The 13,165-nt window shown below is 40.7% G+C and overlaps 1 protein-coding gene across 7 annotated transcripts in view; it reads left to right on the forward strand.

Moving 5' to 3' along the window:
• The first annotated feature begins 34 nt into the window (after positions 1 to 34).
• eefsec (eukaryotic elongation factor, selenocysteine-tRNA-specific) overlaps positions 35 to 13,165 on the forward strand; it is a 119,934-nt gene continuing 106,803 nt past the window's right edge. For 4 of the 7 annotated variants that reach the window (XR_009790214.1, XR_009790215.1, XR_009790216.1 and 1 more), the window contains exons 1-7: positions 35 to 165; positions 411 to 776; positions 2,470 to 2,677; positions 4,275 to 4,371; positions 5,302 to 5,466; positions 7,384 to 7,998; positions 11,321 to 11,477. Coding sequence is in view for 3 of the 7 variants with exons in the window: in XM_061785664.1 (XP_061641648.1) it covers positions 479 to 776; positions 2,470 to 2,677; positions 4,275 to 4,371; positions 5,302 to 5,466; positions 7,384 to 7,998; positions 11,321 to 11,477; positions 11,575 to 11,660 (1,626 nt within the window). In the remaining 4 variants the exon portion in view is untranslated. The other 3 variants (XM_061785664.1, XM_061785662.1, XM_061785663.1) reach the window with 3 other exon arrangements.

A 13,165-nucleotide genomic window follows, 5' to 3' on the forward strand; every position in this document is an offset into this window, starting at 1 on the left:
GTGTTGAAAGCAAGACAACTGGAGAGCAAAAGTACAAGCAAGACAACAATTGGCTGCGACTTATGTCAATCATTACTATCGCATTCAGGAAATCCCACCCCAAAGGTTTTCATTTCCGGTTGTATTTGAAGTTGTCCGTCAAAGTGGGAACGTCCAGAAACATACGTGAGTTAAACAGTTGCCAAATAAGTGTGGGAAAAATATCATAAAGACAGTTTTCAATTATTCTATGGATATATTTGTGTGCTCGCTTCAATCACGAAGCCATTACAGCTACTTCAGTAGCTACTGCAAACGAGTCGTTTGCACAAGGGACGATTTACCGACACATGAACGTCATGTTTAGAGATGAATTTAATTGAATGTAGTGTAATGGCAAGGGTGTAGGTGAATTTTGGTTTTAATTACAGCGTCACGTCAAGTTGCCTAAATCCATGGTCCGAAGCAACCAGAGCGTTTCACGTGACAGCTCTTCAACATGGCTGACAATCGGACTCCAACTTTGAATTTCAACATCGGGGTGCTCGGACATGTGGACAGCGGCAAGACGTCGCTGGCTCGGGCGTTGAGCAGCACGGCGTCCACGGCTGCCTTCGACAAGAACCCTCAGTCCCGCGAGAGAGGCATCACCCTGGACCTCGGCTTCTCCTCCTTCACCGTGGACCTCCCCGATCAGCTGCGGGAGAGCGGTGACCACCGGCGGCGGTATGACAACCTGCAGTTCACCCTGGTGGACTGTCCGGGACATGCCTCTCTCATTCGGACCATCATTGGAGGTGAGATGCCAGCGTTGTAGTTGTAATATGAGGTGTGTCAGAAAAGTTCCAGGAATGGTGGCCCAAAAGGTATATTTCAAACCCAAACTACGGGGTTTCCTCATCAATGTGGGCCAGCTCATTAACAAGAGATCATTCGTTCAGTGCGCGAGAAAAGATGAGACTTGTGGTCGTGATGACAGAGCTGCGGGGATCCCGAAGAGTCTAGGGGGATTACCTCGAAGGGGAAAATTTGTGGTTTGTAGTTTGGATTTGAGGTATATCTTTTGTGACACGTCAGGGAGTACTATTCTCTCTCTCTCTCTCTCTCTCTCTCTCTCTCTCTCTCTCTCTCTCTCTCTCTCTCTCTCTCTCTCTCTCTCTCTCTCTCTCTCCCTTTCTCCTGTCACAAGCATGGACCCATATTTTCAACCTAAATTGTATTTGCGCCATAAAATTGTATGAATGTATTTCCAACAGGCTGTTGTCCTTATTTCATTGCATTTCTTTTGGATGCACTGCTTCTGTAAACACGTGTATAGGGGGATGTTTGATTTCTTTTTTTTTTTTTTTTTGTCCAATCAGATTATTTCAGCCTCTCCTAATTACACTTTTGTTTGTTTTTGTTTTAAAGGGAGAAACTGTTTTATGCTGTATTATGTGACTACATTTAGTCAGACTTCAGTTTGAATTTATGAGGAAAGTAGTCAAAAGGACACGTTCATGTCCTGAATCCTATTGTCCTGCTCATATTTCATAATTCCAACAGGAGGCGCCATCTCCGCGGAAGTGAGATTATTTCTTGATTAATTATTGGGGAGGAGCAGCACGGTGGAAGGAGCAGCGCTGAAGACTAGTGGTTGGCACATCTGCCTTACAGTTCTCAAGTTTGGGGTTTGAAACTTGAATCTGGAGTTTTATTTTCACCCCGTGCTTACGTGGGTTTTCTTTGGTTACCCCGGCTTCCTCTGACATTCCAAAAAACGTTATATTTCATTAAAATGTTAGGTTTATTGAAGACACTAAATTACCCATAGATATGAATGTGAGTGTGAATGATTGTCTATATGTGCCCTGCGATTATCTGGCTGGTGTACCCCGCCTCTAGCTCAAAGTCATCTGGTCTAGGCTCCAACCAGCTCACCTGCCACGCTATTATAGAACAAGAGCTGTAGAAAATGGGTGAATTGAATAGGCATTCACTTGCTCTTATTTGTAGTTTAAATTGTAATTGTATGTAAATATGCTATAAGAAAGGCGATCACTTCTCATCTGTACACTTTACACAATATAACTTCATCCCTGAAGCAGTGGAGGGGCACATGTTAGGGATTAGAGCTGGAAGGACAAAGTAGAAATAGGGGAATATATTTTAAGATCCCACCTCCCTTGTCCCAAGTGGGGAAATCACAGGAAATACATGGAGCCAAGTGGAAGCAGAGAAAAGAGTTGAGCACAGGGAAGCAAAGTCAGGAAAGGAAAGACAAGCAAGCGTGCAGCAGCTCTAGTTTCAACCCTCCAGCCCCTTACTCGCCTGTGCACCCCTGCAACTGATGTTTGTCTCCTTGTCTTTTCCTGTTTGTTTTGGTGTCGTCAACTTCATCCGTCACCGTCACACATTTATATATAAACAAATAGTCAAACGCCTATCCTTTACTTACAGCTCATTTCAGATAAACATTACACAGCTTTTGTATGTTTGTGCCTCTCATAGGGGCGCAAATCATTGACCTGATGATGCTGGTGGTGGACGTGGTGAAAGGGGTCCAGACTCAAACAGCTGAGTGTCTGCTCATTGGAGAGCTGACCTGTCCTCGCATGGTCGTTGTGCTGAACAAGACGGACCTTCTGCCAGCCAACAAGAGACAGAGCGCCATCGAGAAAATGACCAAGAGACTGCACAAAACGCTGGAGAAGACCAGGTCTGCATCAGAGCACAGTAGAGGAAAAATACAGTCGTGCTAAAAAATATTGGCATCCCACTTGTGCCAATATTTTTGAGTACGACTATAAAAAGATATGGTTTTTTTCTTGACTATATGACATGAAAGCACGACTGAACTTTTCCTGTTAGGTCAATTAAGATTACCATTTTTTTTTCTATTAGCTAAATGCCAGAATGGTGAGAGGATTGTTTTAGACATATATATTTGTAATAGACAATACAGTCGGTGTTCGCGCTGCCGTTTGCCACCTCGCCAATTGCTAATTGAAAGAGGATATAGCGAAGTCAATTTTGCCCACGTTAGCCATGCTGGTGAATCAAAATTGCCTGCTTCAAAAGCCCTTCCTGATAAAAGTTAAGTTGAACGCTTTCATTCTGCTGTGTGTTAACAGTGTTAGTGGTTTAGTTTTTCCCCCGCTTCGCAAAATGCTTCAATTCATCACCGGGTGTGGCCCTGGGAGGGCCGCCGTCCAGCTGCTGCTCACGTAGTAAACAGGCTCACAGGCTTTCCCAGCTGCGGGGAGCGGTGCGTCGGGGAAGATAAGACCCGATGCCGCTTGGCGCCTAATTGAAGCATATTATCGTAACGTACGTTTGAAATGTTGTTGGTTAATGTGTCCTGCAATTCATTCACATGAGTTCTCACAGCTGGTTAGCCTCCTTCTTCATCAATCCACGACCAACCCCCCCCCCCCCCCCCCCCCAAACATCAACATTATCTTTAGTTCAATTTCAACAAAAGGTGAGGTATGTAATTTAGACCAAGTAGTCCTGCTTTTAAAAATCTTTTACGATTATCTGACAGATTAAATTAGCCGACTAATATCTACCACCAAAGATTTAAAACATTCCTATCTTCAACTAAAAAGTTTGAAATTGAGACAATTCTCCTATTTCCTGAGCTAGATAAAGTCCTTAAAATCCTTCTTGAGGATTATTGAATAACAAGTGAATCATCTCAACACTTACTGTAATTAATAAGAACATTAATCAACATTTATTATAGTTGACCATTTCAACCACTTTTATAATCAAATTTTAGTGATGGAAAGTTTTTTCTTTATCTCTCCTTGGCTGACAGCAGTGCTACTGCTACTGGCAAGAGCATCATTATGCAGTATTACATTTTTACAAGGCATGAAGTTAAATCAGTAAGTCAATTTGATGGAAGGTTTTTCTTTTTACAATTCCATACGAAAAAGATTTGTTATTCATATCAATTCATAACATGTAGGGCTGGACAGAAAAGAGTTGTTCATTTGTTGGCTCTATCCAATGTCGTGTTGGTCATACTAAAGAATAATTCATTTCATGTGTTTAGTGAATCATGCTGAAGATAAACTTACCACAAAAATTGCATGCTAAATCAAAATAGTAATATTTGTTTAAAAACAACAACAACCTTGCAATTAAAGTATTTTCCCAAATCGTAGCTCAAAAATATTAGCACCCCTGGCTCTACATACTCTAATACATTCCTTAACTGGCATTATTCTGTATACGAGAGGAGACCAACTTTCATCAGTCAATAAAACATTATGAAATGTTAACGTGTCTGTTTTCAACTATTCTAGATTTAAAGACTGTCCAGTGATTGCAGTGGCAGCCAAGCCCGGGGGCCCCGAGGCTGCCGACACAGAGGAACCACAGGGGGTGTCTGAATTAATTGAGGTGAAAACCAGCACACTGATAGATCTGACTTTTAAAAAAAAATTATTTTTTTTATAAAGACTCTTATCAATGAAAATGACACAACCTACATTTGACGCTCAAATTGTATTGACACTTTAAAGCGATATTGATAGAATGAATGTAACTTTCTCATTGTGGTTGTAGTTTGTCGTGGTGTCGAACTTACAACAACCACAATAATAATCGTATTGTTAAAAAATGTCTTTCTGACGATATTAGTCTTTCTTTTTCAATTGGTATTGCATTTGATCAGATCGTGCTTCTTTAATCTGTGCCACTGAGCATTTGCATTGTCAGAGGCCTGTAATATTACATTAATGTAGCCGTTGTTGAATTTAAATCTATTTTTTTTCTTTAAATTGATCTCATTCAATAATTGTTGATTTGATTAATTGCATCTGTGATCGACTGGCGACCAGTCCCGGGTGTACACCGCCTCTCGCCCAAAGTCAGCGGGGATAGGCTCCAGCTCACCCATGACCCTTTTGAGGATAAGTGGTATAGAAAATGGATGGGTTTATTGTGTAGTACAGTAACTCCATTGAAAAAAAGTTAAATACATTTTAAGAATATTTAATATACATTGATCTTTTTAAAAATGATTATTTAATTTTGAATTGTACAATAAAAAATGAGTGAAAGATTATTTGTCTAATTAAAATAAACTCTTACATATTTTACAGTCACATTTTATCTTTTTTTTAACATCATCTATGAATGACCTGGGCCATCACTTTGTTTTAAAATCAAATGTGGCCCATTAGTGCAAAGGTTTGCCCACCCCTGTGCTAGAGTGTCCATATGTCCCACATTGCTATCCAAGTTAATATTTAAGTCTCAAATGGGTACAATAGTGTGAGGATAATCATGTTTGTGTGTATGTATTTATGTTATCTTCTCTTGTTTCAGCTATTAAAAAAGCAGACTTACCTCCCACGGAGAGACCCAGGAGGCGACCTGCTCATGGCTGTGGACCACTGCTTCTCCATCCGTGGCCAGGGAACAGTCATGACTGGGACCATCCTGCGGGGGTCACTGGCCATCAATGACACCATAGAAATTCCAGCCTTGAAGGTACATTACACTTTGTGAAATAGTGAAGTAGCCTTCAAAAGTAGCCTTAAATTGGGCAAACATAGGGAGGAATGGGGGGCCGTGTGGGTCACTTGAATGTGAGGAAGGATGAGGGGACTACTGGGGGTCATCAGTTTGCGAGGATATCGCCATTTTAAACAGTGCACATTGAACTAGTTGGTGCCGCAGCATAAGAGTACATCATCATGCAGCACAAGAAGGCATGCTCAGTCACTGCCATACTTACTGTTAGTAATAATTATTTATAAGTGCTCTTCATATAAGTTGTTTGCACGTTCTGACTTGCATACAATGCCATCGGAGTAGAACTGTCGCAAACTGGCAACCCTCCTAAACAGTATTTATTGTATAGAAGTACAATCTCAAAAGTGAACCTAGGAGTTTTGGCTGCAGTTCCCTTTTTTTACCTCATAGTGGCGATAAATTATTTAAATTAAAAGTCATTTGTAGGCAAACGGTTGTAGATTAATTTCTCCATCTCAAGTTGCTACTCACTTTGACCAAGACCCAGAGCAATGTGTAATGACTGATTAATTCATTGGTAGTTTGTCAAATATCATTTCATGTGAGTTTTCTTGTTTGTTTTTATCAGAATCAGAATCATCTTTATTTGCCAAGTATGTCCAAAACACACAAGGAATTTGTCTCCGGTAGTTGGAGCCGCTCTAGTACAACAGACAGTCAATTTACAGAACACTTTGGAGACAGAGACATTGACAAAAAACAATTGTGCAAAAAGATGCAGAGTCCTCTAGCACTTAGAGCAGTACGTGTTCACTGTGATGGGTTAAATGCAGAGAACACATTTCGTGTACATGCATGCATGTTCATGACAATAAAAGATGATTCTAATTCTAATTCTAATACAGTGTCTAGGCTGTATAAATGTAATATAAAATAAAAAAGTTGACAAAAATACAGTATAGAGTTTTTTCTGCATCAGATTTGTTCATCCATCCATCCATCCATTTTCTGTACCGCTTTATCCTATATTATTTTATTCTAATGTCATTTTGCCAGTTTATTAAATAAACATTGATTTAAATCAGGAGTGAGCAAACTTTTCTGCTCAAGGATTTCATGTGATTTTTAAAATACATTTTTAGATGATATAAAAAACTTAAAATATGTATGATGTGTATGTAAAATAGTTAATTTTAATAATACATTAATAAAATTTATTTCTGTTATTATTAATTATCATTTCAATTGCTGTGAGTGCGAATGGTTGTTTGTTTGTATGTGCCCTGCAATTGGCTGGCAACCAGTTCAGGGTGTTCCCCGCCTCTTGTCCGATGATAGCTGGGATAGGCTCCAGCACGCCCGCGACCCTAGTGAGGAGAAGCGGTACGGAAAATGGAATGAATAGAATGTTAAATGTTTGTGTAATTGTTTACTTCACTACTATTTCATTATTTATAACAAAACAATTCATCAATTGTTTAATGAAGGAAATAAAAAATGATAAATACATTTTAATCAACCACTTAAAAAAAAAAAAAGGCTAAATTAATGCGACCAGTACTACAGGACACTTGATAATGTAAATGTTAGGTGGCCTTGATTAAAGAAAAGAGAGGACTATGATTCTCTCACCCCTGATTTAAAGGGTTATACTATAATATAAGGCATAGCAGTAAAGAGTTATATTTTCATTCAAAAGAAATATATATTTTTCTATTTATTATTATTAGTTCTATTATTTTGCTTTATTTTTATCTTTAAGTTAGATTTTTATTTATGTATAGCACTTTGTTTTTTAAAGTACTCAAAAAATAAAGTTGAGTTGAGAATACAGGAAACTCTATTGAAATGTCCCTTCGTGAGAATTATTTAGATTGCATTAACTTGTGTTTAGACTTAAGATGTGTTATTCTCTCACGTCTCTCCCACCAGGTGACTAAGAAGGTAAAGTCGATACAGATGTTTCGGAAGCCAGTGTCGGGGGCCATGCAGGGGGAACGTGTGGGTGTGTGCGTGACACAGTTTGACCCAAAGTTGTTGGAGCGCGGGCTCGTGTGCACCCCGGGCTCCCTGCGCACCGTCTTTGCTGCTGTCATCTCCGCCAGGAAGATCGGCTACTTCAAGGGCTCCCTCAGCACACGGGCCAAGTTCCACATCACGGTGGGACACGAGACCGTCATGGCGAGGGTGACGTTTTTTGGCCTGCTGCCAGACACGCCACATCCAGAGCCCTGCTCGCTGGAAACGGCCTTCACCTTCGACAGGGAGTACCTCTACCAGGAAGGCTATGTCACCGGCCAGCGAGAGTCCAGTTCAGGACCCGAGCCAGAGCAGTGGGCACTGTTGGAGTTTGAGCGGCCTGTCACGTGCCCCTTACTCTGCCTGGTGATTGGCTCCAAGCTAGACACGGACATCCACGCTAATGCATGCCGCTTGGCCTTCCAAGGGCGCCTGCTGCACGGGTTTGAAGATAAAAGCTACGCTGAGACGGGCCTCCCTCGCCTGCTCATCTACAAGACCAAACACAGGGAAGGGCAAGTGGAGAGGGTGAGTGGTCGTTGAAAAGGTTTTTTTTTTTGTTTTTTGTTTTGTTTTTTTTGCTTTAAAATGGTATTCATTGCTGGATAAGAACAGAGAGCCCTGCTAGGAATAGCAAAAAACACAAATAATTGATTCCCCCCAATTGTTTGTAATTGCTTATACGGTGAACCCCTGTTCATCATATGTTCCAGACCCAGGCGCAATAGGGGAAAATTTGCAATATAGAGAGACCAGATTATTATTTTTTTGTTCTACCTCTCCCACACACTTTAAACACTTTTAAACTTAGTAAAACACACTTTTTAAACACATTGTAAACATATTTGAATGAAAAAATAACCAGATATATAGAAAATATTGTACATATTATAGTGTCGGTGTTAGATACATGCATGTGCCTTTATGAAGAGGCAGGGCCTGGTGGGGTGGCGTGTGAGTGTCTGGTCGTGAGCCGTGGAAGACAGCAGCTTCTGTGTGCTTGCTAACAATCCAGGCTAAATTTAGCTGCTCACCCACATAAAAAGCTTGTCTTTCAGTCGAGATGAATCCTTCATCCTTCAATATGCTTTCTTGACACCAATCAATGTACTACTTACCTATTTAGACTGGGATTTGGTGGCATCTCTGGGTGTTTCAGAAAGAGTATAAAAAAACGTGGATTGGTGAATTTTGTACGGACATGCTGGGGATAGGGTCCACAGAAATATTGTGACTTTGTAAGGAGTGAATCGCGAATTAGCAGGGGAATGACTGTACTTTGCTTTTGCCTCTGTGCCCTCTCGCTCACCCTGCAGTCCTCCTGCTGCTCCCAGTGCTTTGAATGTTTCTCATTGCTGGTGGCACTGGAGCGTGATTCGCAGACAAAGCCCATATTGTGTGTTCACAAACAGACACGTACACACAAACAAGCGTGCATCGACAGTCCCGGTGAGCGGCATTTGAGGCATGTGGGTGCACATGCCTGCGACACAGAGGTGCGTGCGGGTGGCCGCCTGACGCCACTTGCCTCGTCTAGCTGTCAGAGACTGGCGCTGTTTGGATACACCTGAGTGGCACAGAAATACCCACACCGCTCACTGTTCACATGACTTACCCCACGTTCTCTTGGAGTCAGCAGTTCCCGCTCTCGCTTTCAAAGTACACACTTCTACGCAGAAGTCTTGCATTCTAATGACTTTTTCACAGTATCATTTGGACATTGTAAAACTATAATAGGAAGAAGAAACAATAACCAAACTTTGTAGAAGGGTGCTTCATGGGCAAGGAATTTATTTTCACAGTTTGAGTCACTGTGAGTCACAACTATAATGGCAGCACCTGCAGGAAATAGCCTACTGACTAACAAACACAAAAATGACTTTCGACAATTATATTTTCATTTTTGTCAACAGTTCGGCCTTGGCAGAGGCATTCAAGCTACAGAGTGACAAGCTACTTATTATTATTATGGTTATTATGACATTGCTCAATCAACAAATCTATCCATCCATCCATACATACGTAAATGCTAGACAAAATTATTATTTAATAATTGCCATAGCTGACTTAAATTAACAAAATTGGTAATTATTTCTGGAATGGTAATACACCAGCAGTATGAAGCTTTTTTTTTTTTTTTTTACCACTGTAGAATTTTTAATGCTAAATCAAAATGTAGTATAGTTATTGACAAAAAAACTGCACATTATTTCTTAATGATATCAAATTCTAGTAATTTATAGTACTTGCATTCCTGAACATAAAATTTGTTTTAGTGGTTGAATGTTATGTTTGATTAATTGCGTACTTCTCAGAGAAGCCCAGTGAGCAGACTCAACTATGGTTATAAAAAAAGGTTAATTCCGATTTTGAATTCGTCATTCCTGTTCAGTTTTGTTGGGCAATGTGCAAGGACAAAGATTCTATTAATAATTCTGAAATGGAAAAACACGGCGCGCTTTCTGAAGTAGAAAAAGTCTGCATTAAAGCACTTCATGATGCTGTGACCATCATGGTCACAGTACATAACATGATGTTTTATCACCTCAAAACAATCGCAGTAGAAGACACTTGGCAAATTTAGCGCATTTGCTTATTTTGCCATGAAAACAAGTGGTCATGCATATTGTTTTAAATGTAATATATTAAATGATATAATAAGTTATTTCTTAAATAAGGCCTTTTCAAATGCTGCAACCCCCAACATAAGTCAGTTCACTACATTAATTTTTTACAGAATTCTACCAAATATTTGTGATAAATGGTCACATTTAATCATTTGTGAGATTCATCACTTTTCATCCATCCATCGTGTCCTAATTGGGGTTGCAGATGAGGTGGAGCCTATCCCGGCCGAGGCGGTGTACACCTTGCACTGGTTAGCGGTCAATCACATGGCACATACAGTATAGACAAACAACTATTCACACTCATGTTCTAAACTATGGAAAATTTAGAGTCTTCAATAAACCTAGCATGTATGGTTTTGGATTGTTGGAGTTAACAGTCAGGATGTTGAATTAAAGTGAAGTATTATATATTTAGTACAAATATAAGTGCTCTTTTTTTTTTCCTTCTCCCCACCATAGTACAAAAATATTTTGTACATAGTGTGACCGCCATCTTCACACAACATGAGTAAGAAGCTACACATGTATTTAGCTTCCATTTGCGTGTTGGCCCTCGTGCCGGGGTGAAATTCAGGTCGCGGGTCAAGTGTGCAAAGTAGTTTGCACCTCAAGGTGTTGATGGCTTCAATCCTCAATTCTCAAGTGAAACGATGCGTGCAGGAGGTCAGAGTCAGACGGGTCGTCATGTGGCATTCTCTGGTTATCAGCTAGCAAGTTATAGTTTTTTTTTTTTTTTTGTGCTGGACGCTTTGCTGTCATTGTTGAGATATGACTATTTGTACGGTCTAACAGACGTCTATAGCCACTGTATGATTATTTTTATCAGCGCATCAGTCACGCTTGAGGGTCAAACGTTCAAGAGTGAATGAGGGTAAGGCAGAAGAGAGGACGAGCTCGTGGCGGTGCTGGAGGATGCTCAGAGACAGAGCGCTGCCCTCCTGTTATCAGATTAGTGATGGATGATAAGCAAGGAATACAAACAAACGGCATAAAATGCGAAGGAACGAGGAACCAGAGACAGCCAGGCGGCAAGACTAGAAGAATGTGCCAGTGGTGGGCCTGATGAGTGCATGTGACATAGTTGTCCTCACACTGCCATCATGGCTGACATTTTCCCCGCTGTAATAAGATTAGTTTGTGCGCCATTAATCAAGCACTTCCAAACACGTCCTGCGCTGCGGTTCAGCTGTTCACGTTCTTCCTCTTTGTGTCACGGGCAGGTGACGGACGACTACACTGTGATTGGCCGTAACCTGTTCAAGAAGGAAACGAACTTGCAGATCTTTGTGGGGCTGAAGGTCACGCTGTCAACGGGCGAAACGGGCGTCATCGAGGGCGGGTTTGGACAGAGCGGGAAGTTCAAAATTCGAGTACAAGGTAAGGACCAGACGTTTTCTAGTGGCTCAGCCAGTTGGCTTAGTTAGACACAAGTTGTCTTCTCCTTCAGTACACGCCTCAAACCCTTTTTTTCCAGACTTTTGGGGCTCGGCAGATTGTTTTCAGGATGTGGTGAGAGTGGTAGGGCTGACATCTCTAGTCACATTCTCAGGATTCCTCTGAGGATTGCCTGTGTTCCGGGGGAAATCTGTTCTGTATTTATTTTACCTTCTGTTGCTCCAAACCCACTGCTCCACACCGGGAGGGGAGAGAAAACAAAAACATATCAAAAAGAGCGCCTCACCTACATCCTCTTCACTGACACGCCCACACACTCACGCGCGCACACACGCAGACACACACACACACACACACACATAGTCTTGGGAAATCGTAGTGCTGGTTACTGTGTTTCAAGGAACAGTACTTTTTGTTGAGTTTTTATTACACAATACTTATTGTGATCTTTTTTATCATCTCACACTTGACAAATACCCCAAATAAAAAAAAAATAACAAAAAATTCTCAAACTAATAAAAACTAAACTAGAATGAAATATTATAACCCTGCCCTACTGCGGGGCCAATGCCAACGCCGAATTTCATTACTTTAAACGACATTGGGTGAAAATGAGGCTGCATGTTGTACCCTTAGTCCAGAAAAGTGAATGTGAACTGCAAAGTGTAAATGTAACTGACACATCGGTGTAAAGAAATACTGATTTAAAGATGGCGTCTTTCAAGCAATCAGCGTTGAAGTCGACTTTCGACATCCACAATGTTGTGTTGCATGCTTATGTTGTGGGGAACTACACAACTTATTTGTTCTACTCGGTCTGCTTGGTTTTGTTGTTTTTTTCCTTTATTTTCTCATAGTAGTCCTTTATTTATTTGGTTGTAAATTGCTTTTTCACAGGACAGTCTTTATAATCTACTGGTAACTTTGGTTGCTATAATGATAATAAAACAAATGCATTATGCCTTTATAATAGACAACCAACCACGTCCTCAAAATATTCCTCCCCCATCTGCAGTTGAGTAAATAAACTGCCCTGGCCCCTATTTGCGGAAATGCGGTAAGATGTATAGTGTGTGAGTGTGAATCTGTCACGGGCTTTTGCTAATAGTGCATCACTAATAAGGAAGCAAGCTTTTCAGTTGAATGTTTCAGAGCAAAATTATCACTCCTCTGTCATGAGAGAGACATTTTTATTCCCTCCATGTAAGGTAGATGATGAACTTGTGTTGTCTGTACACCAAAACGACATTTTTGGAGGCCTTTATTTGTGCCAATGTATTTTTGGGGAATTATTAAAAAATGTTACGAGTATATTTCAATTTATGTCAAGTAAAACTGGACTTTAAAAATTAAATAGAAAAGAAATACCACGAAATGGCAAAGACAATACTGTGGAGCGATCACATCAGTGTCTACTCGAACGCTCATGGTCTCCACATAAAATAAGATCATCTTTAGTACTGCGCAGTGAGCCCGTTAACAACATGCAGTAAGACTCTACACCATCTTTTTACATCGGTAGGTTCTGTTGTTTTGGTCAGCAACAGCATTCAAAATGGGCTCAACTGTGTCACGACATCATGTCTAACGACAACATCTGTGAACTGACATAATTACAGTTACTGCCCATTTTGTGATGGGGGCACAGCTAGAATAGTGGGCAAAATGTG

The sequence above is a fragment of the Phyllopteryx taeniolatus genome, chromosome 9 (assembly GCF_024500385.1).
Source record: "Phyllopteryx taeniolatus isolate TA_2022b chromosome 9, UOR_Ptae_1.2, whole genome shotgun sequence".
NCBI classification, from domain to species: domain Eukaryota; kingdom Metazoa; phylum Chordata; class Actinopteri; order Syngnathiformes; family Syngnathidae; genus Phyllopteryx; species Phyllopteryx taeniolatus.